The sequence below is a fragment of the Danio rerio genome, chromosome 1 (genome assembly GCF_049306965.1).
Source record: "Danio rerio strain Tuebingen ecotype United States chromosome 1, GRCz12tu, whole genome shotgun sequence".
Taxonomy (NCBI): Eukaryota; Metazoa; Chordata; class Actinopteri; order Cypriniformes; family Danionidae; genus Danio; species Danio rerio.
This window is the reverse complement of record NC_133176.1, coordinates 62,100,891-62,125,000: the sequence shown is the minus strand read 5'-3', so window position 1 is coordinate 62,125,000 and position 24,110 is coordinate 62,100,891. Positions and strand designations below refer to the sequence as shown.

At 40.7% G+C, this 24,110-nt stretch overlaps 2 protein-coding genes and 1 long non-coding RNA gene across 8 annotated transcripts in view; all 3 read right to left on the bottom strand.

Annotated features, from left to right (window-relative positions):
- Nucleotides 1–8,030, bottom strand: part of LOC103909543 (uncharacterized) — a 22,903-nt gene extending 14,873 nt beyond the window's left edge. The window contains exon 1 of the mRNA XM_073908832.1: nt 7,982–8,030. The gene's annotated coding sequence lies outside the window, so the exon portion shown is untranslated. The remainder of the gene's footprint in view (nt 1–7,981) is intronic.
- Nucleotides 8,031–9,820: 1,790 nt separating this feature from the next.
- LOC141375497 (uncharacterized) lies at nt 9,821–13,722 on the bottom strand. The gene is made up of 2 exons (XR_012383528.1): nt 13,605–13,722; nt 9,821–10,938 (listed from the first exon to the last, which is right to left on the bottom strand). It is a non-coding gene; the product is annotated as an uncharacterized lncRNA (long non-coding RNA).
- Nucleotides 13,723–14,811: 1,089 nt separating this feature from the next.
- LOC101884937 (adhesion G protein-coupled receptor L1) overlaps nt 14,812–24,110 on the bottom strand; it is a 58,338-nt gene continuing 49,039 nt past the window's right edge. For 2 of the 6 annotated variants that reach the window (XM_073908436.1, XM_073908437.1), the window contains 6 exons: nt 23,580–23,748; nt 23,235–23,390; nt 23,041–23,137; nt 21,782–21,904; nt 20,607–20,624; nt 14,812–18,713 (listed from right to left, as the gene is read on the bottom strand). In XM_073908436.1, the coding sequence (XP_073764537.1) occupies nt 17,881–18,713; nt 20,607–20,624; nt 21,782–21,904; nt 23,041–23,137; nt 23,235–23,390; nt 23,580–23,748 (1,396 nt within the window). In that variant the 3' untranslated portion in view covers nt 14,812–17,880. The remainder of the gene's footprint in view (nt 18,714–20,606; nt 20,625–21,781; nt 21,905–23,040; nt 23,138–23,234; nt 23,391–23,579; nt 23,749–24,110) is intronic. The other 4 variants (XM_073908446.1, XM_073908458.1, XM_073908469.1 and 1 more) reach the window with 2 other exon arrangements.

Genomic DNA, 24,110 nt, shown 5'->3' with positions numbered 1-24,110 from the left:
ACATGGCGCAGCAAAATTCACTTTTAATAAAGGTGAACACTTGTGAAATTGCAAAATGGGAAAATTAAAGTTGATATTCTCTAAGCTCATAATACACTCACCGGCCACTTTATTAGGTACTATCTATCTATCTATCTATCTATCTATCTATCTATCTATCTATCTATCTATCTATCTATCTATCTATCTATCTGTCTGTCTGTCTGTCTGTCTGTCTGTCTGTCTGTCTGTCTGTCTGTCTGTCTGTCTGTCTGTCTGTCTGTCTGTCTGTCTGTCTACCTACCTACCTACCAACCTCCCTCCCTCCCTCCCTCCCTACCTACCTACCTACCTTCCTCCCTCCCTCCCTCCCTCCCTACCTACCTACCTACCTACCTATCTATCTATCTATCTATCTGTCTGTCTGTCTGTCTGTCTGTCTGTGTGTCTGTCTACCTACCTACCTACCTACCAACCTCCCTCCCTCCCTCCCTACCTACCTACCTACCTACCTACCTTCCTCCCTCCCTCCCTCCCTCCCTCCCTCCCTCCCTCCCTACCTACCTACCTACCTACCTCCCTCCCTCCCTCCCTCCCTCCCGCCCTACCTACCTACCTACCTATCTATCTATCTATCTATCTATCTATCTATCTATCTATCTGTCTGTCTGTCTGTCTGTCTGTCTGTCTGTCTGTCTGTCTGTCTGTCTGTCTGTCTGTCTATCTATCTATCTATCTATCTACAAATATCCAACAAAATTAAAAGTTTATAGTCTTTTGTATATTTCGAGATGCCCCAAAATAGACTGTTTACAGTAATATTGTACTTGATTTATATATATTATAATATTGTATTTATATAAGCACAATATTACACGGCATAACTGGGATGCAGACAGAAAAGTTGCCGACTTGAAAGTACAATGTTTTAATTTTATTTAGCAATATTTAAAGTGTTCGTGTTGAACCTGTAATCATAAGTGGAGAGTGCAGATTCAGGGAAATTCAGTGCTCCTGTAGAAACATGCGTGCGGCGTGTGGGAGGGAAACTATTCCACGTCTCTGCTGCTGTTTGCAGCACCGGGCTTACTCAGCGTGTGTACGTGTGATGCTGTACAACACTTAAATACTCCCAGATTTATCCTAAATGTGATGTCACGACGGCATGTGACACAGCGGCCGGCCAATCAGAGCATGCAAGGGAGTTTAAGCCAGGTAGGAGGGGGGGAGAGAGAGTTTGTCAGGAAATCAGGAATTTCACAATCGTGCATTTGATGATGAAATCTGTCTGCGAGGAGGAAGAGTGCAGAGTGGTCTGCAGCGTCTGCATGTTTAGACTCCTGCTCTTGTGTTTTTCTTCCAGCCGTCTGATCGGTTTCCTTTCCATCTGGATGAGATGTTGGAACATTTGCAGACTAAATGTGATTATTAAAAGACCCCGCTTCTCCTCCTCTCTCTCTCTTTTTTATAGGCTCGTTTTACACTGCAAAATGCTTTTCTGACTCAGAGTTTTTGTCATGTTTTTAGTCCAAATACCTAAAAACAAATAATCATAAACATTTTCTAGATCATTACACTGCAAAAAAGGCTTTTCTTGTTTAGATTTTTGTCTTGTTTCTAATCTAAATATCTAAAATTTCTAATATTAAGAGACATTTTCTAGACAAGCAAAACATATTGTCTTGTTTTGAGAAATAATATGCCAATAATAAGTGAGTTTCTCCTTAAAACAAGCAAAATAATCTGCCAATGCGGTGAGCAAAATAATCTTGTTTTATCTTTTGACGTAAGATTATTTTGCTCACCGCATTGGCAGATTATTTTGCTTGTTTTAAGGAGAAACTCACTTATTATTGGCATATTATTTCTCAAAATAAGAAAATATGTTTTTCTTGTCAAGAAAATTCTTCTTGATTTAGGAATTTTCAGATATTTGGACTAGAAACAGGACAAAAAATCTAAGCAAGAAAAGCATTTTTCGCAGTGTACAAAGTATTGGTTTGTTTTTAGACTTATAATGAGTCAAACTTAAGTGAGTTTTTCAATAAAACAAGCAAAATAATCTGCCATTGGGGATGAAATAATCTTATGTTTGCTTTGAAATGAGATTATTTTGCTTGTTTTACGGTTTTTCCCTATTGGTTTGGCTCACACTGCAAAAAATGCTTTTCTTACTTAGATTTTTTGTCTTGTTTCTAGTCCAAATATCTACAAATTCTTAAATCAAGAAGCATTTTCTAGACAAGCAAAACATATTGTCTTGTTTTGAGAAAAAATATGCCAAAATGAAGTGAGTTTTCCCTTAAATCAAGGAAAAACAAAAGACAAAAAACAGTGGAGTAAACATTTTCAACAACTGGGCTAAGACTGGACGTTTACATTTACATTTAGTCATTTAGCAGACGCTTGTATCCAAAGAGACTTACAAATGAGGACAAGGAAGCAACTTACACAACTATAAGAGCAACAATGAAGAAGTGCTATAGGCGAGTTTCAGGTGTGTAAAGTCTAAGAAGGAAAGCATTAGTAATTTTTATTTATTTTGTTTTGTAGTGCAGTTAGCGGTGGAGCCAGAGAGGCAATTGCAGATGAGGAAGGGAAGTGAAGACTAAATAGTTGAGTTTTTAGTGGTTTCTTGAAGACAGCGAGTGACTCTGCTGTTCTGATGCAGTTAGGGAGTTCATTCCACCAACTGGGCAGATTGAACGCGAGAGTTCGGGAAAGTGATTTCTTCCCTCTTTGGGATGGAACCACGAGGCGACGTTCATTCACAGAACGCAAGTTTCTGGAGGACACATACATCTGCAGAAGTGAGAGCAGATAAGAAGGAGCAAAGCCAGAAGTCACTTTGTAAGCAAACATCAGAGCTTTGAATTTGATGCGAGCAGCAACTGGCAGCCAGTGCAAACGGATGAGCAGCGGAGTGACATGTGCTCGTTTAGGGTCAGGAAGGTGGACATGAGGGATATTTCAATGGTGCTCTGCGATAGAGACGAAACAACTAAACATTTTGACTTGCAGTGCTTACGCGATGCCAAAGAGACTAATGATTTTGGGGGTACTGACTGTCTAAATGAGAAAGAGATTTAGTTTTGACACATGACTGAACAGTTTTGGGAAATATATGAGCTTTTACTAGTGAGCTTAGTGTTGTGCTGAACTGGAAGACAATCCTAGAGTGTTAATTCCTGTTTCAAGAAATGAGTTAAACCAAATGAGAAAAACTCCCTTAATTTTGACTCATTATTTCTGAAAACAAGACAATATTTTTTACCTCTCTTGATTTAAGAATTTCTAGACATTTGTGCTAAAAACAAGACAAAAACTCAATGTAAGAAACCAATTTTTGTAGGGTAAAACTCTCCTAGTGTTGAAAAGTCACCGAATCTATTCAGCCGATCTTCAGGTCTTGCTGGAGCATGTTAAGCTTAGCTTAGCATCAATCATTGAATCGGATTAGACCATTAGCATCATACCAATGCCAAGGTTATTCCTTCATTCATTTTCCTTGAGCTTAGTCCCTTTATTTATTTGGGGTCGCCACAGTGGAACAAACCACCAACTATTCCAGCAAATATTTCACACAGTGGATGTCCAGCTGCAATCCAGTACTGGGAAACACCCACTCACACACAAACTCGTACACTACAGGCAGTGTAGTTCATCAGCTCCCCTATAGCGCATGTGTTTGGACTGTGGTGCAAACCGGAGCACCCCACGCCAACACTGGGAGAACATGCAAACTCCACACAGAAACGCCAACTGACTGAATTATATTACAGTGTTGTTAGTTACTTAACAGAGGACTATTGTTAGGTGTAATATCATTGTGCTGCTGTAGTCGCGATACAACATTGAAGTTGATTATTACGCCAGAACAAGACTATAGTAGAGCTGGATTAGCCTAGAATAGCAACTTTTCGTTTTCCGTCAGTTTTACTGCATGATGTAACGACAAAAGTGCCAAACATTAAACAGGAAAATATTTAGATTTTTAATTTTTTGCAAGATGCTGATGGTCTAATCTGATTCAGTGATCTATGCTAAGCTAAGCTAAAAGTGCTCCCGCCAGACCTGGAGGTCAGTTGAATGGATTCAGACATAAAACTACTGAATCCCTGTAAGCTGAGCTCAGCGATGGCGTGCTGCTTTATTATGTGTGTGAAAGTTCAGAGTTTGGGGGTGGTTATAGGAAAGTCCTGCCTGATGGAGTGAATAAGCGCCTGCTTGCTTCAATATGTTTCTCTGAGGAAAAGGGGGAGAGGTGTGAGACTGCGAGCCATTGAAAAGAAAAGGGGAAATCCAGCTATCAGACAGAAAGATCCACACATTCAGAAGAAGATGACAAACACACCTCAGGATACTGGTGAAGTGATGGCGCTGTTCAGACACGTGCTCTCTGTGTGTGTGTGTGTGTGTGTGGGTGTGTGTGTGATGAAAATATGGAGTATGATAATCACTCTGCAGACAGTAAAGAAGTGTGTAGATGACTGCTGCCAAACTCAGTTTAACTTTAATCCTCATTAAACTCGCCTGATCAAGCAGATGGAGACCTTCAGGTAAATGTGTTGAAGCCCAGCTGGAACTAACATGGATGGATGGATGATTGGATAGATAGATAGATAGATAGATAGATAGATAGATAGATAGATAGATAGATAGATAGATAGATAGATAGATAGATAGATAGATAGATAGATAGATAGATAGATAGATAGATAGATAGATAGATAGATAGATAGATAGACTCACCGGCCACTTTATTAGGTACACCTGTCCAACTGCTTGTTAAGGCACATTTAGTTCACTGCATTTAGGCATGTAGACCTGGTGAAGAGGATCTGCTGCAGTTTAAAGCGAGCATCAGAATGGGGAAGAAAGGGGATTTAAGAGACTTTGATCGTGGCATGGTTGTTGCTGCTAGACGGGCTGCTCTGAGTATTTCAGAAACTGCTGATCTACTGGGATTTTCACGCACAACTATCTCTAGGGTTTACAGAGAATGCTCCGACAAAGAGGAAATATCCAGTGAGCGGCAGTTCTGTGGGCGCAAATGCCTTGTTGATGAGGCCAGAGGTCAGAGGAGATTGGCCAGACTGGTTCTCGGTGATAGAAAGCAGAGATGGGGGACTTGAGTCACATGACTTGACTCGAGTCAGACTTAAGTCACAAAATTTAGGACTTGAGACTTACTTAACAAATATCCAAAAAACAAACTCGACTTGACTTGGACGTGACTGTCATGACTTGAGACTTGACTTGGACTTGAGTTAAATGACTCGGAAAATAACTTGTTTTTGTTAAATACACAACCGTCTGTTATATATTAAGCTTTTAAAAACAAAACCGAAAGTTACGCATGCGCAGTATTAACAGCTCATCGGTTCTCAGAAGGGTTCAAAAGAATCAGTTGAATTTGCTGGACTGGATCGTTCGGTTCATTAAGAAGAACAGCTTTAAATGATTTATTAGATTCATTTAAACGATTCATTTGAACGATTCATTTGAACGATTCATTTGCTATTCGGCCATCAGATACAGTGGTGATGAAAAATGGAAGGTAGCATATTTTACGGGTTTAAAGATTACAAACAAGACGGCTAATCAAAGTTTATACTATTTGGTCTGACTCAGTGCTTGTGTATGTTTAATGACATGTTTTTTTTTTACAGCTATTATCATTCTTCTACACTGTTTTGTATCCGCCTAATTTAACCAAAAATCCGCATTTGCTGTATATTTTATTAATTTGATGTCATTAGGCTTATACACAGGCTATTTTATATGCACATCTAAAATGCTTTTGCATTTAAATTTGCTTTGAACTTGAAAGAGGGAAGCAGATTTGACCTGTCAGCGGTGCACATGGCTCCTGAATAGGTCAGAAAAAGTGGACGTCTTTTTTAACAGTTTTTTTGTTTTTTACTTTAACCCATTGAAAGTAAACAGTGTATAACACTGTCATAATAAATGAAGTTATTATTGTAAAAAATTGAATATGTTTTGTTTGTCGCATATAGGTAACTATTTATGTGATGTGGGTAAATGGTGCATTTTAATTCATATTACTAATCAAAACATTTTTATTGGAGTTAATGAAATGTACAAAATGTCTTCGAGGAAGATAATCTTTACTTTTAATATAATAATGTTTTTTGTAATAAAAGAAAAAAAATGATCATTTTGATTCAATAATTTTTTTCCCCGCAAAAAAAAAAAAGATTTAAGATTGGTTTTGTCATTTAGGGTCTTGTTTATTAATAGTATAATATGTGGATGGCTTTGAAGTAAGCACACTCATTCCCCTGAGCAAAAAGCCATCTGATTCTGATATATATATATATATATATATATATATATATATATATATATATATATATATATATATATATATAGTGCATAACCCTGACCATAAGCCTAAACTTAACATAAATGATAAGCGCATCCCTTAAATCTGATTGGAATGTTGTTCCAGGATCAACAGAGATGTTAACGTCACGTGATGTCAGGTTGGTGGACGCTCTACAACCACAACACCCGCACTCTCACCTTGATTTTTTAATATTGAGAGGAGTAAAATTTACACGTGGTTTCAACAAGCAGACGCATTTAGAGCTGTGCATCTGGAGTCAAGAGTGTTTCAGAGGGCCTTTACATCTGTCCATTTCACAATCAGATCGCTTCACCGTCAGGAGAAACACAGATCCCTCTGAACAGTCGGAGCTGCTGTGCTGCATGTGTTTGTGTTCTGTTCAGTCAGTCAGGGATCCTCTCCCAGGGTTTATGGATAGTCATTAATATTCATTTGCAGCCCTAAAAAGTGCGTCACATCAGAAGAAACCTCAATATTACCATGTAAAAGGCATCAGTGTGTGACGCACGCATTTCTCCTGAACACTTTCATGAATCAGAGGGGTTTCACATCATGCACACCGATCTTAATCCAGACACACATCTTCAACATCATCTTCATAGAGCTGAATTTCTATTTCTCGATCCCTGCTGTGTTACAAAGCAGTTTAAAGGGCCCCTATAATGCAGAAATGGCTTGTATGTGGCAGTGTGTGTTTGTTCTAATCAGACTTGATGGAGAAACACTTTGATTGACATTCTCCCTTTGTGCGTGACATCATAGGGGGAAAGCCCCGCCCACTAGTGCTCATCTCTCCATCTCATTAGCATAATCAGCAGCCCTGAGTGAGAAGCAGCCGTCTGTCCATTAGCCATTAGAGTGTTTGAGCTGCTGAAGATGATGTCAGCATAGACTAAGAGGATTATAGATGTGGAGTTTTAGATTTACAGTCTCCATAAACTGACAGAAGCATGAAGCACACACGCTCTGACTCATAACACACACACAGCTGTTTTACATCTGTGTCACTATGATGACGCACAGGGGTCCCCCCTGTTTGTAAATCTCATTTGCATTTAAAGCAACAGTCACCAAATCGCCAACCATAGGATCAAAGCCAGTTTTTAGAGAGCTGGAGAACATTATCTCAGCTCAAACTCAAACACACACAAGACACAGCAGAAATGCATTTAGTAGAGAAGGGCTCAATAGGTCTCTTTTAAATAGGTCATAAAATTTGGACAAAACCTAACCTGAATTTGTATATATAGAGACTTGCATTTTAAAGAAATCCAAGCAGCTTTAAGATTCTTAAAAAATAAACTTTGTTTACGATAAAAACCCCAACCTACAATATTTAATATTAGAATATAATATTATTACAACTAGAATAAAACAAAATGTAATCGATGAGTAAAAATACTACATATGCTTTAATGCAATACTGCCACTAATAATGATGACAATAATAATTTACAGAACAACAGTACATTTCTAAATAATATTATTGTCTGGCGTAATATCAGGACAACTCTTTTTAACAGAAAGTTAAACTCTAAAAACTTCTCAACCTGTGTAGCATATATAATTTAATGCTAAAAAATCCTCCCAATGCAGCACTGCTTCTGAATGTCAAACAAGAAAAGATACCTGTTCACCAGCTGGACCTTGACCTCCTGGTAAAATTCCTATTAACATTAGTTTGACTTAAATTCACTAAAATAAAATTAACAGAAAGATGCTGATAAACACTTATTGCTAATAGTGTGCTAAAAAATTAATTTCAATGCAACTGATTCTGGATGTCAAATAAGAAAAGATACCTGTTCACCAGCTGAATCTTGACCTCCTGGCAAAATTTCTAATAACATTATTGTCTGGCCTTATTTTAGTAATAAGTTTTCAACAGAAAGTTGCTGATAAACATTTAATGCTAATTGTTTAAGAAAAATCATCCCAATGTAAAACTGCTTCTGAAATGTCAAACAAGAAAGATACCCGTTCACCAGCTGGACCTTGACCTCCTGGTAAAATTTCTAATAAATTCCTTGTCTGGCCTAATTTCATAAAAAAAAATAATAAATAAACAGAAAGTTGCTGATAAACATTTAAGGCTAATTGTTTGAGAAAAATCATCCCAATGCAAAACTGATATTGAATATCAAACAAAGAAAGATACCCGTTTACCAGCCTGACCTCCTGGTAAAATTCCTAATAACATTAATGTCTGGCTTAATTTCAGTAAAAAAAATAATAAACTAAGTTGTTGATAAACATTTAATGCTAATCGTATGCTGAAAAACATCCCAATGCAAAACTGATTCTAAAATGTCAAACAAGAAAGATACCTGTTCACCAGCTGGACCTTGACCTGGTAAGATTCCTAGTAACAATAATGTTTGGCTTCATTTCAGTACAATTCTTAACTTAGAATGTTCAACATTCAATTCTTAGAATGTTGGTGAGACTCTGAAAACTCACTTTTAAAGCTAAACACTAGATAAACATTTCATGCTAGTAGTATGCTAAAAATCATCACAATGCACAACTGCTAGAAAAATATTTGTTGGTAAAATACCCTTGTAAAATTCCTAATAATTTTTTTTTTCAAAAAGTTGCTGAGACTCTTAAAAACTCATTATCTTCAAAAGCTAATCACTAGATAAACATTTAATGCTAAGAGTATGCTAAAAATCATCACAATACACAACTTCTAGAAAGATACCTGTTCACCTCCTGGTAAAATTCATAACAACATTAAATTTCGGCTTAATTTCATTAAAAAGATTTCAACAGAAATTTGCTGATAAACATTTAATGCTAATCATATGCTAAAAAATCATCCAATGCAAAACCGATTCTAAAATGTTAAACAAGAAAGATACCGGTTCACCAGCTGGACCTTGAACTCCGGGTAAAATTCCTAATAATTCTTTATTTACAGCAAGTTGCTGAGACTCTTAAAACTCATTAACTCTAAAAGCTAATCACTAGATAAACATTTAATGCTAATCGTATGCTAAAAATCATCACAATGCACAACTGCTAGGAAATACCCGTTCACCAGCTGGACCTTGAACTCCTGGTAAAATTCTTAATAACATTAATATCCAGCTTGATTTCAGTAAAAAAAAAAAAAAAAAAACACAAAGTTGTTGATAAACATTTAATGCTAATCATATGCTAAAAAATTATCCCAAAGCTACTCTTATTATTAAATGTAAAACAAGAAAGACACCCATTTACCAGCTGAACCTTGACCTCCTGGATAAAATTCCTAATAATAATGTCTGGCTTAATTTTATTAACAGAAATTTAACTTTAAAAGCTAATCACTAGATAAAACATTTAATGCTAATAGCATGCTAAAAAAAATCAACCCAGTCCACAACTGCTAGAAAAACACCCGTTCACCAACTGAACCTTGACCTCCTGGTGCATGTTTAACATCATTAATGCAGGCGAGATTGAAGAAGAACACGGCGAACCTTCACTTTTGTCCATTTTATTTTGATTAAAAAACATGTCTTATCTTTTTACATGAAACACTCTCGGAGAGCGAGAAAGACCGAAAGAGACAGAGTGAGAAAAGAGCGAAAAGAGAAGACAGTGTCATCAGTTCATCTACATAATCTTTAAGACTTTTTTCAACCATAAACTCGTAAGTGAAAGAGAAGCATGTCCCGAGACGTCACATCTCTCAGTTCGTATTTACAGGAAGTTTTTCTGCTTTATCGTCGTGTCCTTGATCAATCTACGTAAAACAGCGGAAGGGTTCGAGCGTTGTGTAAAACGTCCTCAAATATAAGATCGATCAGTGTCTGGAAAACAGCAGATGCGCTGAAGATCCGTTCTCCAACGCTGCTGAAAAACACACAACATGCTGACTTTACCCTCACTGCAAACAAACACACTGTCTGACCACGTTTCCAATCAGAATATCAAACAATTATTTAACCAATCAGCAACTTCTAGACAATAAGAACATACTGTTTTGTTTACAGAAATAATGAATTAAGTGAGATATGCAAATTAATCTGCTAATGAGGTCAGCAATCTTGTTTTCGCTAATTCACTCACCTGATTGGCTGATTATTTTGCTTGTTTTAAAGTCCACATGAAGAAATCAAATCTAACTTATTGATTTTGTTAGCTCACGTTGCTAGTTTTGTGGTGAACAGTTCATCTGTGTGTCAAAGAAAGATACCTGTTCACCAGCTGAACCTTGACCTCCTGGAAAAACATTACCGTTTGACTTCAAAGGCATGAACCGTACGTTTTTTCCTGTATTGTGACGGAAGTTAACAAGAATTATTTTTATTATTTATTGAATTTTACTAACGTCTACCCCCAACACCTAAACCCAACCATCACAGCAAATATGAAATATTAATTATTGTTATACAGTGTCATAATAAATGCTGCTATACTGATACTTCCAGCCGGCTGCGTATCCCATCTAGACTTTACCATCCAGACATCCCAAGTCTCCCGAAAGTCTATGTATTTGCGGGAGACTCCCAGATGCCCGCAAACGAATGATAATCTCCTGGAAATCGCGCGTCTCCCGCCCGGTCCTTAAATAGTGTCCCCCGCATCCTGCCCAGCTCTTTATATATGTCCCACACCCACACCATTCTTTAGATACATCGCGCACACACGCTTCCACCGCTCTTCAGATAGGTCGCGCACACACGCCCCCACTGTTCTTCAGATACGTCACGCACACACGCTTCCACCGCTCTTTAGATATACTGCGCGCACATACGCCCGCACTGTTCTTTAGATACGTTGCGCACACACGCCCCCATTGTTCTTCAGATACATCGCGCGCACACGCTCACCGCTCTTCAGATACGTCGCGCACACACGCTTCCACCGCTCTTCAGATTTGTCACGCACACACGCCCACACCGTTCATCAGATATGTTGCGCACACACGCCCACACCGTTCTTCAGATACGTCACACGCACACGCCCCCACTGTTCTTCAGATATGTCACGCACACACGCCCACACCGTTCTTCAGATACGTCGCGCACACACGCCCACACCGTTCTTCAGATACGTCGCGCACACACGCCCCCACTGTTCTTCAGATACGTCGCGCACACACGCTTCCACCACTCTTCAGATACGTCGCGCACACACGCCCACACCGTTCTTCAGATACGTTGCGCACACACACCCACATCGTTCTTCAGATACGTCACACGCACACGCCCCCACTGTTCTTCAGATACGTTGCGCACACATGCCCACACCGTTCTTCAGATACGTCACACGCACACACCGTTCTTCAGATACGTCACACGCACACGCCCCCACTGTTCTTCAGATACGTTGCGCACACATGCCCACACCGTTCTTCAGATACGTCACACGCACACACCGTTCTTCAGATACGTCACACGCACACGCCCCCACTGTTCTTCAGATACGTCACGCACACATGCCCACACCGTTCTTCAGATACGTTGCGCACACACGCCCCCACCGCTCTTCAGATTCATCGCGCACACACGCCCCCACCGCTTTTCAGATACGTCACACGCACACGCCCACACCGTTCTTCAGATACGTCGCGCACACACGCCCACACCGTTCTTCAGATACGTTGCGCACACACACCCACACCGTTCTTCAGATACGTCACACGCACACGCCCACACCGTTCTTCAGATACGTCGCGCACACACGCCCACACCGTTCTTCAGATACGTCGCGCACACACGCCCCCACTGTTCTTCAGATACGTCGCGCACACACGCTTCCACCACTCTTCAGATACGTCGCGCACACACGCCCACACCGTTCTTCAGATACGTTGCGCACACACACCCACATCGTTCTTCAGATACGTCACACGCACACGCCCCCACTGTTCTTCAGATACGTTGCGCACACATGCCCACACCGTTCTTCAGATACGTCACACGCACACACCGTTCTTCAGATACGTCACACGCACACGCCCCCACTGTTCTTCAGATACGTTGCGCACACATGCCCACACCGTTCTTCAGATACGTCACACGCACACACCGTTCTTCAGATACGTCACACGCACACGCCCCCACTGTTCTTCAGATACGTCACGCACACATGCCCACACCGTTCTTCAGATACGTTGCGCACACACGCCCCCACCGCTCTTCAGATTCATCGCGCACACACGCCCCCACCGCTTTTCAGATACGTCACACGCACACGCCCACACCGTTCTTCAGATACGTCGCGCACACACGCCCACACCGTTCTTCAGATACGTTGCGCACACACACCCACACCGTTCTTCAGATACGTCACACGCACACACCGTTCTTCAGATACGTCACACGCACACACCGTTCTTCAGATACGTCACACGCACACGCCCCCACTGTTCTTCAGATACGTTGCGCACACATGCCCACACCGTTCTTCAGATACGTCACACGCACACACCGTTCTTCAGATACATCACACGCACACGCCCCCACTGTTCTTCAGATACGTCACGCACACATGCCCACACCGTTCTTCAGATACGTTGCGCACACACACCCACACCGTTCTTCAGATATGTCACACACACCCACACCGTTCTTCAGATACGTCACACGCACACGCCCCCACTGTTCTTCAGATTCATCGCGCACACACGCCCCCACCGCTCTTCAGATACGTCACACGCACACGCCCACACCGTTCTTCAGATACGTCGCGCACACACGCCCACACCGTTCTTAAGATATGTCACACACACCCACACCGTTCTTCAGATACGTCACACGCACACGCCCCCACTGTTCTTCAGATACGTTAAGCACACATGCCCACACCGTTCTTCAGATACGTCACACGCACACGCCCCCACTGTTCTTCAGATACGTTGCGCACACATGCCCACACCGTTCTTCAGATACGTCACACGCACACGCCCCCACTGTTCTTCAGATACGTCGCGCACACATGCCCACACCGTTCTTCAGATACGTTGCGCACACACGCCCCCACCGCTCTTCAGATTCATCGCGCACACACGCCCCCACCGCTCTTCAGATACGTCACACGCACACGCCCATAACGTTCTTCAGATACGTTGCGCACACACGCCCACACCGTTCTTCAGATACGTTGCGCACACACACCCACACCGTTCTTCAGATACGTCACACGCACACGCCCCCACTGTTCTTCAGATACGTCACGCGCACACACCCACACCGTTCTTCAGATACGTCACACACCCCCACTGTTCTTCAGATACGTCGCGCACACACGCCCACACCGTTCTTCAGATACGTCACACGCACACGCCCCCACCGCTCTTCAGATACGTCGCGCACACACGCCCCCACCGCTTTTCAGATACATCACGTGCACACGCCCCCACCGCTCTTCAGATATGTCGCGCGCACACGTCCCCACTGCTCTTCAGATACATCGCGCACACACACCCCCACTGCTCTTCAGATACGTCGCGCACACCCCCCCACCGCTCTTTAAATACGTCAATACCTCTCCTACCCACCACTCTTCAGATACATTAACACCCCCCCTTCCGCTCTTCGGATACATCAACACCCCCACCCCTCTTCAGATACATCAACATCCCCCCTCCTCACTGCTCTTCAGATACATCAACAGCCCCCCCCCACCGATCTTCAGATACGCCGCGCGCACATGCCCCCACCGCTCCTTAGATACGTCAACACCCCCTCCCCCCCGCTCTTCAGATACGTTGTGCGCACACGCCCCCTCCGCTCTTTCGATACGTCAACACCGTACCCCCTATCCCACCCCCCCTGGTTTCCAGTCACCCACTCTCTCGTGACCTTCCCGCAAATCATCTCTGTCTCTCCCGGAAACTACTTTTCCCAATTTGGGATGTCTGACCATCTAATCAGGATTTAACTGAACACAAACAGGAAGTGCATCTTCAGCTTTCGACATTAAGGGAAAACCGTTTTTTTGTTCTCAATGACCTGCACAGATGAATTATTCAGCACAGAACCAGCAATGTGAGCTGACAAAATCAATATGCTTAATTTTGAACTCATGTGGACTTTAAAACAAGCAAAATAATCAGCCAATAGGCTGAGTGGAATGGCAAAAACAAGACTGTTGACCTGCTCAGCTGATTATTCTGCTCGTCTCACTTCACTATTTCTGAAAACAACACAATATTTTCTGCTCGTCTTGAAAATGCCTCATGATTTAAGACTGTTTAGATATTTGTATTAGAAACAAGACAGTAAGCGTGCTTCTGCAGTGTTTGACTGGTAACCTTTGACCTCTGTGATGGTGGGAGCGTGACCCCGACAGCAGCTGCTCCCAGAGTGTGAGCGATTGTTGTTTTTTTTGGCATGTAAAAGAGCTGCGGTCTCTGGCGAAAGTGTTGTCACATTCTGATAAACGTCTGACACTCATGCACAACACCACCCTGAATGAAGAGATCCTGCCGGGGAATAAAACACAGACCAGACAGAGTCTGATTTAAAGGGATAGTTCACCCAAAACACGTTTACTCACAGTTTACTCTCCATCCAGTGGCTTCAAAAGTTTGTTACTTCTGCTGATAGAAGAAGTAAGAAGATATTGATAAAGAAGTAAGACCACTGACTTCCATAATATTTCTTTATCCTACTATGGAAGTCAATGGTTACCAGTTTCTAACATTCTTCAAACTATCTTCTTTTGTGTTCATCAGTAGAAAGAAACTCAAACAGGTTTGAGCACTGCCAAAAACTGCTTGCATACTGGGAATTTTAGTCTTGTTTTTAGTGCAAATATCTAAAAACTCTTAAATCAATAAACTTTTTTTAGACAAGCTAAAAAGATTGTGATGCTTTCAGAAATAATGAGTCAAAATGAAGTGAGTTTTTCATTAAAACAAGCAAAATAATCTGATAATGAGGTAAGAAAAACAGTCTAGTTTTCACTTTGAAATACAATATTTTTCTTACCCACCGGCAGATTATTTAGCTTGTTTTAAAGTCAAACTGGCTTCATTTTAACAATATTTTAGCTTGCCTAAAAAAAGCTTCTTAATTTAAAAATTCTTTGACATCTGGACTAGAAACAAGACAAAAACGCAGCATTTATCGCTGTTTAGCTTCTTCTGTTGAACACAAATGAAGATAGTTTGAAGAATGTTTGAAATAGTAGGAAAAACTAATAACATAAAAGTCACTGAATCCAACATTCTTCAAAACATCTTCCTTTGTGCTCAACAGAAAAACCAAGAAGCAGGTTTGTGACAATCAAAGTTTGATTAAATGTGTATTTCTGAGTGAACTGCCCCCATAGCGGTCTGTTTTTCTTCTCAGCAGGGACGAGATGGAGGATGTGCGGATGGAGGAGAAACTACCCGATAAGAAGAACTCTTCTCAGAAAGGACAGAAGGATGGATGTGCTTGAATGGCAGTGAGATGAGCAGGGTGGTGTTCGGGTGACCAGGAGACAGAGACGTGGAGGAGGAGGAGGCCGACACCGCCTTCATCATCATCATCATCATCATCATCTTCAATAGCAGCAGGTGAAGAAGAGCGTTCTCTCTAATCCCACACTGCAAAAAATGCTCCTCTTACTCAGAGTCTTTGACTTGCTGTTGAGTCAACATATCTAAAAACTCTTCAATCAAGAAGCTTTTTCTAGACAAGCTGAAAATATTGTGTTGTTTTCAGAAATAAAGAGTCAAAAAAAAGAGAGTTTATTGATTAAGCGAGTGAAATAATCTGACAATGAGGTGAGCTGAATAATCTTGCTTTCGCTTTTTAATAAGATTATTTGCTGGCCCCATTGGCAGATTATTGTGCTTATTTTAATTAAAAAATCACTTCATTTTAGATTGTTTAGATATTTCGACTAGAATCAAGACTTAAACTAAAATCAAAGCTTAAAATAGCTTATAAAATGCTTAGAACTTTAAGCATTTGAGGATATTTTGACTAGAATTAAGAGTAAAAATCTTAAACTTGTCTAGAAAATGCTTCTTCGTTTAAGAATTTTTAGATATTTTGATTTGAATGAAGAATAAAATTCGTAAAATAGTCTAGAAAATGCTTTGAATTTTTTTATATTTAGAGCAGAATCAAGACTGAAAATCTTAAACTAGTCAATAAAATCCTTCCTAATTTTAGATTGTTTAGATATTTCGACTAGAATTAAGACTTAAACCAGTGTTAAACTAGACTCAAATCATAAACTAGTCTTGAAAATGCTTCCTGATTTAAGAATTCTGAGATATTTAGAGCAGAATCAAAACTGAAAATTTTAAACTAGGCACTAAAATCCTTCCTAATTTAAGATTTTTTTTAATTTAGGCTAAAATCAAGACTTAAACCAGTGTTAAACTAGACTCAAATCTTAAACCAGTCTAGAAAATGCTTCTAGATTCAAGTATTTTTTGATATCTAGAGCAGAATCAAGACTAAACATCTTAAACTAGTCTAGAAAATACTTGCTGATTTAAGAAGTTTTAGATATTTCGACTAGGAGCGAGATTAAACTAGTCAAAAGATGGTTCCTGATTTTAGATTTGTTGCATTTTTAGACTAGAATCAAGACTTAAACCAGTGTTAAACTAGACTTAAATCATAAACCAGTCTAGAAAATGCTTCCTTATTTAAGAATTCTTAGATGTTTAGAGCAGATTCAAGACTGAAAATCCAAAACTAGACAAAAAGATGCTTCCTGATTTAGGATTATTTTTTTGATATTTAGTCTAAAATCAAGACAAACTAGTCTTAAACTAGACTCAAATGTCAAACTAGACTAGAAATTGTTTCTTGATTTCAGAATTCTGAGATATTTTTTTATAAATCATGAATAAAATTCAGAAACTAGTGTAGAAAATGCTTTTAGATGAGAGAATTTTTAGATATTTAGAGCAGAATCAAGACTAAAATCTTAAACTAGTCAATAAGATGCTTCCTGATTTAAGATTTCTTAGATATTTAGACTAGAATCAAGACTTAAACCAGTGTTAAACTAGACTCAAATCTTAAACCAGTCTCGAAAATGCTTCTTGGTTTAGGAATTCTTAGATATTTCGGCTGGGATAAAGACTAAACATTTTTAATGAGTCTAGAAAACACTTTTAGATTAGAAATTTTTTAGATATTTAGAGCAGAATCAAGACTGAAAACCTTAAACAAGTCAATAATATCCTCAATAAATAAATTTTTTTTAGACATTTCAACTGGAATTAAGACTTAAACCAGTGTTAAACTAGACTCAAATTTCAAACCAGTCTAGAAAATGCTTCCTGATTTAAGAGTTCTGAGATATTTCTAGTCAAACTCTTAAACTGAGATGTTCATTTTGTTGCAGTGTGCAGAATTAATCATGCTGAGCTTCATCCTGCTGCACGGATCTCACTCAATACTCAACACTAACCAGAAAATCAGAAGGAACTATATTAATTTCTTCAGATTTTGTCCAGTAAGCAGACACTCTAGAGTTGTCTAGATATCCGCCGTGGTGTTTTGATGCTGATGCAGACGTTGTCCACCATGGTGGTCCTCCTCCAGATCTTGGTGTCCCGGTCACCATCGCCCTAGTCACAGACTGGTCACCAGCTGCATCTGTCCGTCGCCGTCCCCCTGCGAGGGCTGCAGTCCCAGCCGTGCCTCCTCATTGGTCCGCCGGGGCGGAGGCTGGTAGAAAGCCGAAATGTGCGCTTGGCGTCCTGCGCTGAAGTACAGCTCGTCCGGCGGGAGGGTGGGGTGCGGCTCTACCGTCAGCGCTTCGGGACTGCTGTCGGGATAGGATGAATCGCGGTCCCGTGCGTACAAAGAGGCGGAGTCAGGCCCAGCCCCGCCCACATTGTCTGTAATCTCCGCCGAGAAGCTCTCCGAGTCCTCTTCGCTCTGGTAGAACACCGATTGGGCGTGCTCCAAAAGGCGGGGCTTATCAGGAAGGCGGGGTTTATCGGGTAGACGTGGTTTGTCTGAAAGGCGTGGCTTTTCTAAGGCTTTATATAAAAGCTCCTCCTCGTCCTGTGGAGGCGGCGGCGGTGGGCGGGGCAGCGGCCTCTGCGGAGGCTCTCGATGACTTGTTGATGTCGCGTAATCTTGCCGATGCATTGTTGAATTTGTACCGTTTCCATAGCGATCGGTTGAAGGACGCAAGTTGCTTTGTACCAGCTCAGAGATGATCATTTTCTCCAGCGCCGCTGCATCAGAAAGATTCCGCCGTAATCCGCTGGAAGTATCCGCCCCTCTTGGAGTCAAAAGGGCGGGGCTTACTTCTCCAGACACGCCCCCTGATCCTACAGGAACGCCCCCGAGGAGATCCGAGCTCCCTCCGTGAAGCGAATAGCTGTTGTTGTAGTTTCCGTTCAGCCGAACTCCCTCCAGGCCACAGGATTCCCGGCTGCGCGACAGAGTGCCCTCTGCAGGACACAGACAGAAAGGCTCAATTACATGTTTTACAAGTTTGGAAGTGTGTTCTGCTAAAAATGCATTTCTGATTTAGAGTTTGTGTGTTGTTTTCTGTCCAAATATTTCAACATTATTAAACAAAGAAGCATTATCTAGACAAGCAAAGAATATTGTCTTGTTTTCAGAAATATTGAGTCAAAACTAAGTTAGTTTTTCCTTAAAAAAGCAAAATAATCTAATATCAAAATCAAAAGCAAGACTTTTTTTTTATTTTTTTTATTTTGCTTGTTTTAAGGAAACACTCACTTAGTTTTGACTAATTATTTCTTAAAACAAGACAATATTTTCTGCTTGTCTAGAAAAAGCTTCTAGATATAAGAGTTTTTAGAGTTTTGAACTAGAAACAAGACTAAAACTCCCCGTGAGAGAGCATGTTTTGCAGTGTTGGGATGTTTCGATAATCCAGTTAGATGTGCTGTGGTTTTAGGAATGTTCACTGGTGCTGAATGAGCTTATGTATGAATGTGTAAATATAATAATGCATGTTTGGTAACTCTTTAGTTTACGTCATAATTCAGGATATTAACCACTGGCTGCCTATTATTGTTGTTCATTGGGTGACACGGTGGCTCAGTGGTTAGCACTGGTTAGGTCACTGGTTCGAGTCCCAGCTGGGTCAGTTGGCATTATACATGTTTGCATGTTCTCCCCGTGTTGGTGTGGGTTTCCTCCGGGTGCTCCGGTTTCCCTCACAGTCCAAACACATGCGCTATAGGGGAACTGATCAACTACACTGGCCGTAGTGTTAGGGTTAGGGGGAATCTCCTCACATAGGGGGGAATCTCCTCATCCACCACCAGTGTGCAGCATCCACCTGACCGCACACTACACAGCAGCTGATTGGTGGAGAGGAGACAGAGTGATGAAGGGGAGGGTTAGGAGGCCATCATGGACAGAGGCCAGTGGGCAGATTTGGCCAGGATGCCGGGGTTAAACCCCTACTCTTTTTCGAAGGACATCCTGGGATTTCTAACGACCACAGAGAGTCAGGACCTCGGTTTAACATCTCATCCAAAAGATAAACATATAATTAGCCACAATAAACAGCTAATTAGCCACTTATTAAGCCAGTACTGTTGGTTAATGGTTAGTGAATTGTGACCTAAAGTGTTACTGCATCTTTAAATTAGTTTAATTCCGAGATGAGCGTGACTCTTTCCCAATTAACGCCTAAATTAGTTTGCATTTACAGGAAGAATTCATTCAAAAACAAATGTCCTATTTACTCACCATCAGGTTATCCCAAACCTAGACATTATTGAACTGAGATGATTTTTCTCAATTCCCACATTTTTTTAATTGCATTTTCTTGCCCAAATTGGTCTGTTATTAATGCTAATATGCCTAAAACACTGGCATATCTGACTGAAACACCAGTTGGTGTGTGTAAATGCTCGTCTGTCTTGTTTCTAGTCCAAATATCTGAATGTTTTTAAATCAAGATGCATTTTCTAGACAAGCAAAAATATTGTCTTGTTTTCAGAAATAGTCAAAATACAGAGTTTCTTCTTAAAACAAGCAAAATAATCGGACTATTTTTAAAGCGGAATAATCTATTTTTTCTTTTCGATTATTTTATTTTGCGTCCCCCATTGTTAGATTATACACTTCAATATTTCTGAAAAAAAAAGACTATATTTTGGGCTTGTCTAGAAAATGCTTCTCGATTTAAGAAGGTTTAAATATTTAGACTAGAAACGAGACAGAAACTCTGAGTAACAGACATGTTACGTGGTGTAGCACTGGTAAATGTTCATGCCTGCTGTGAAATGACATGTAATCTAACAGGAGGTGAAGGTGAAGAGCATGACAGAAACACACAGAGATAACACTGGTGTCCATACTTGAGTTTCTGAACGTGCCTGCAGATTCACAGTTCACAGAGACAGGAGGACAGGAGAGAGGAGAAACAGGTCAATACAGATGCACACGGCTACAGGAAACACTGGCTGCGTCCCAAACCACACACGCGTGCACTATTCCACTAATGTAGATGCAATATTCACTATTAGTGCATAATGTACATAGTGTGCATAGTGTACAGTGTATAGGTGCATAGTGTATAAGTGTATAGTGCATAGTGTAGTGTATAGTGCATAGTGTATAAGTGTATAGTGCATAGTGTATAAGTGTATAGTGCATAGTGTAGTGTATAGTGCATAGTGTATAAGTGTATAGTGCATAGTGTAGTGTATAGTGCATAGTGTATAAGTGTATAGTGCATAGTGTATAAGTGTATAGTGCATTGTGTAGTGTATAGTGCATAGTGTATAAGTGTATAGTGCATAGTGTATAAGTGTATAGTGCATAGTGTAGTGTATAGTGCATAGTGTAGTGTATAGTGCATAGTGTATAAGTGTATAGTGCATAGTGTATAAGTGTATAGTGCATAGTGTAGTGTATAGTGCATAGTGTAGTGTATAGTGCATAGTGTATAAGTGTATAGTGCATAGTGTATAAGTGTATAGTGCATAGTGTAGTGTATAGTGCATAGTGTAGTGTATAGTGCATAGTGTATAAGTGTATAGTGCATAGTGTAGTGTATAGTGCATAGTGTATAAGTGTATAGTGCATAGTGTAGTGTATAGTGCATAGTGTAGTGTATAGTGCATAGTGTATAAGTGTATAGTGCATAGTGTAGTGTATAGTGCATAGTGTAGTGTATAGTGCATAGTGTAGTGTATAGTGCATAGTGTATAAGTGTATAGTGCATAGTGTAGTGTATAGTGCATAGTGTATAAGTGTATAGTGCATAGTGTATAAGTGTATAGTGCATAGTGTAGTGTATAGTGCATAGTGTATAAGTGTATAGTGCATAGTGTATAAGTGTATAGTGAACAGTGTAGTGTAAAGGTGCACAGTGTATAGTGCACAGTGTATAGTGCACAGTGAATAAGTGTATAGTGCATAGTGTACAGTATATACATGCATAGTGTATAAGTCTATAATCTATAGTGTATTGTGTGCCATTTGGGACGCAGCTTCACACACAGAACGTCTGTCATCATCACACACTGACCAGTGGCGTTGAAAACTGCTGGTGAGGGGGGGTTGAATGTTTCAGCCAATAGGGTGTTGTAAGGGGAGGAGCCAGAGCGGGTCTGGAGCATTGGATTGGCTAGCAGGTGATTACCCATAGTGCCTGAGGAGAAACAGCAGGATGCTTACAGAGGAGCACACACACACACACACACACACACACATTCAGCGCTGTGAGGGAAACACTGCCATCTGGGGGTGAAGTGTGGAAGTGTTGCCCTCAACGAAAACAAGATATCTGTGTATTATTACTGTGTTATTACGACAAGGGAAGCCCTGACGCATATCAAGAGTGAGTCTGGGTCTCCTGGCAGTGAAATATGCACACTCAAACACACACACACACACACACACACACAGACACATTTATATGTGTGTGCATTTCTTTAAGTTTGTCAAAAATACAGCATTTTTATGAAACCCATCTGCATTCAGCTGCTGATAAAACATGAGCAGTATAATAAAGGTCAGGCTTGGTTCGTTATGTTCTTATGGTTCTATATATATATGTATATTTATATCCACTACCGGTCAACAGTTAGGGGTCAGTTTGAGTGTTAAATGTTTTAAAATCAGCTTCTCCTGCTCAACAAGGCTGCATTTATTTCATCACAGTACAGATTGTAAAACTGTGAAATGTTATTGCACTATAGAATAACTGTTCAAAAGTAGTTTATCATTTAATTTAATCATTTATTCCAGTGATTTAATGATGAATATTCAGCCATGGGTGGACTTAGTGATATGGGGGCCCTAAACAATTCCAGGTATCGGACCCTAGCTTTATTTTTTTTAAAAATAAGTGTTTAGTTTAGGGTTAAATATGTTTAAAAGTGTAAATATGTATATATATATATATTAGGGCTGTCAAAATTAGCATGTTTACGCACGTGATTAATTGGAAATATTTAACGTGTTAAAATAAATAATGCAAATAACGCAGTTGCAGTTTTTTTATTTCCTGTTGTGGCCGACATGTGTTCGGGGAGTGTTTATAAAAAATATTTATTACCAATATTTTCCTATAAATATATATTTTAAGATTTTGGAATAATTCCAATGTTATCTGTAATGTAAGCTAACAAAGTTTCTCTGTTTAGTCACTCTTATGAATATTTAATATGATATTATTAATGTTTGCATCTGACAAAACATGTTTATTTGACATTAGCTGCATTTAAACTTTGTATTTACGAATGTTGTTCAATGTGTGTGTGTTTGTGTGTGTGTGTTCTTCACCTCGGGTCAGTGTGGGTGTGTTGTTGATCTCTGCAGCCATAAAGGACGACTCTGTCTGACGCCGCACCGTGTCGTTCCACATCCTCCTGATGCGGCTCTACACACACACACACACACACACACACAGGCCACAGGTGTGTATTCTGTGCAGTTTTATTATGTCTGTCAGTGTATCTCTGTGTTGTGGGCGTTACCTGTCTCTGTGCAGGTGCGTGCCGTGATTGGCTGCCGCCATAATATCGGTTGTTTCCCCGGTGGGCGGAGCTCTTGAGAGAACCATGGGTACCAGTGGAGGAGGCGTGGCCACAGCAGGGTGATTGACGCAGACACTTGCTGTATTCTTTCTGCACCTGTTAAACACACGACGGCATTTACAAGCAGATCAGGACAAAGCAGAGCAACACATTAGAGGATGAGCGCACACAGATACACTCGATACTATTCTCTATTAAAAATGTCACAAACACACACACACACACATGCACTCACCCACATGCTTACACACATTCATACACACCCACACACAAACACACACACACCTTCTTCTGCAGGGCGCAGTGCAGCAGGAAGATGAACATGCCGTGCAGAGCGTTAAAGGAGGTGAAGAGATACGCCATCACCACACTGTTATCATTGATGAAGAGCAGACCGAAGATCCACGTCAGAGACACCAGCAGGAGCAGCGTCACCGAGCTGACTGTCCAGCACCTGCACACACACACACACACGCACACACACACATTAGTGTTTACCTTTACATCAAAACATTAGGCAGTTCGGTGTGTGCCTCACAGAGGTGAGTGGGATTGACAAACCACCTGTAGAATACACACTCTTCTCCCCATAGCACCACACACTTTCCTCAAACTCCATCCTACAAGAACTCAATAAGGAAACAGCCAATAACAGTCAGCGGAATACTGTGATTGACATTCCCCCGCTGTACGTGTCATCAGAGGGGGAAAGCCCCGCCCACAAGTGGCCATCTCATTAGCATAATCAGCAGCCCTGAGTGAGAAGCAGCCGTCTGTCCATTAGCCATTAGAGTGTTTGAGCTGCTGAAGATGATG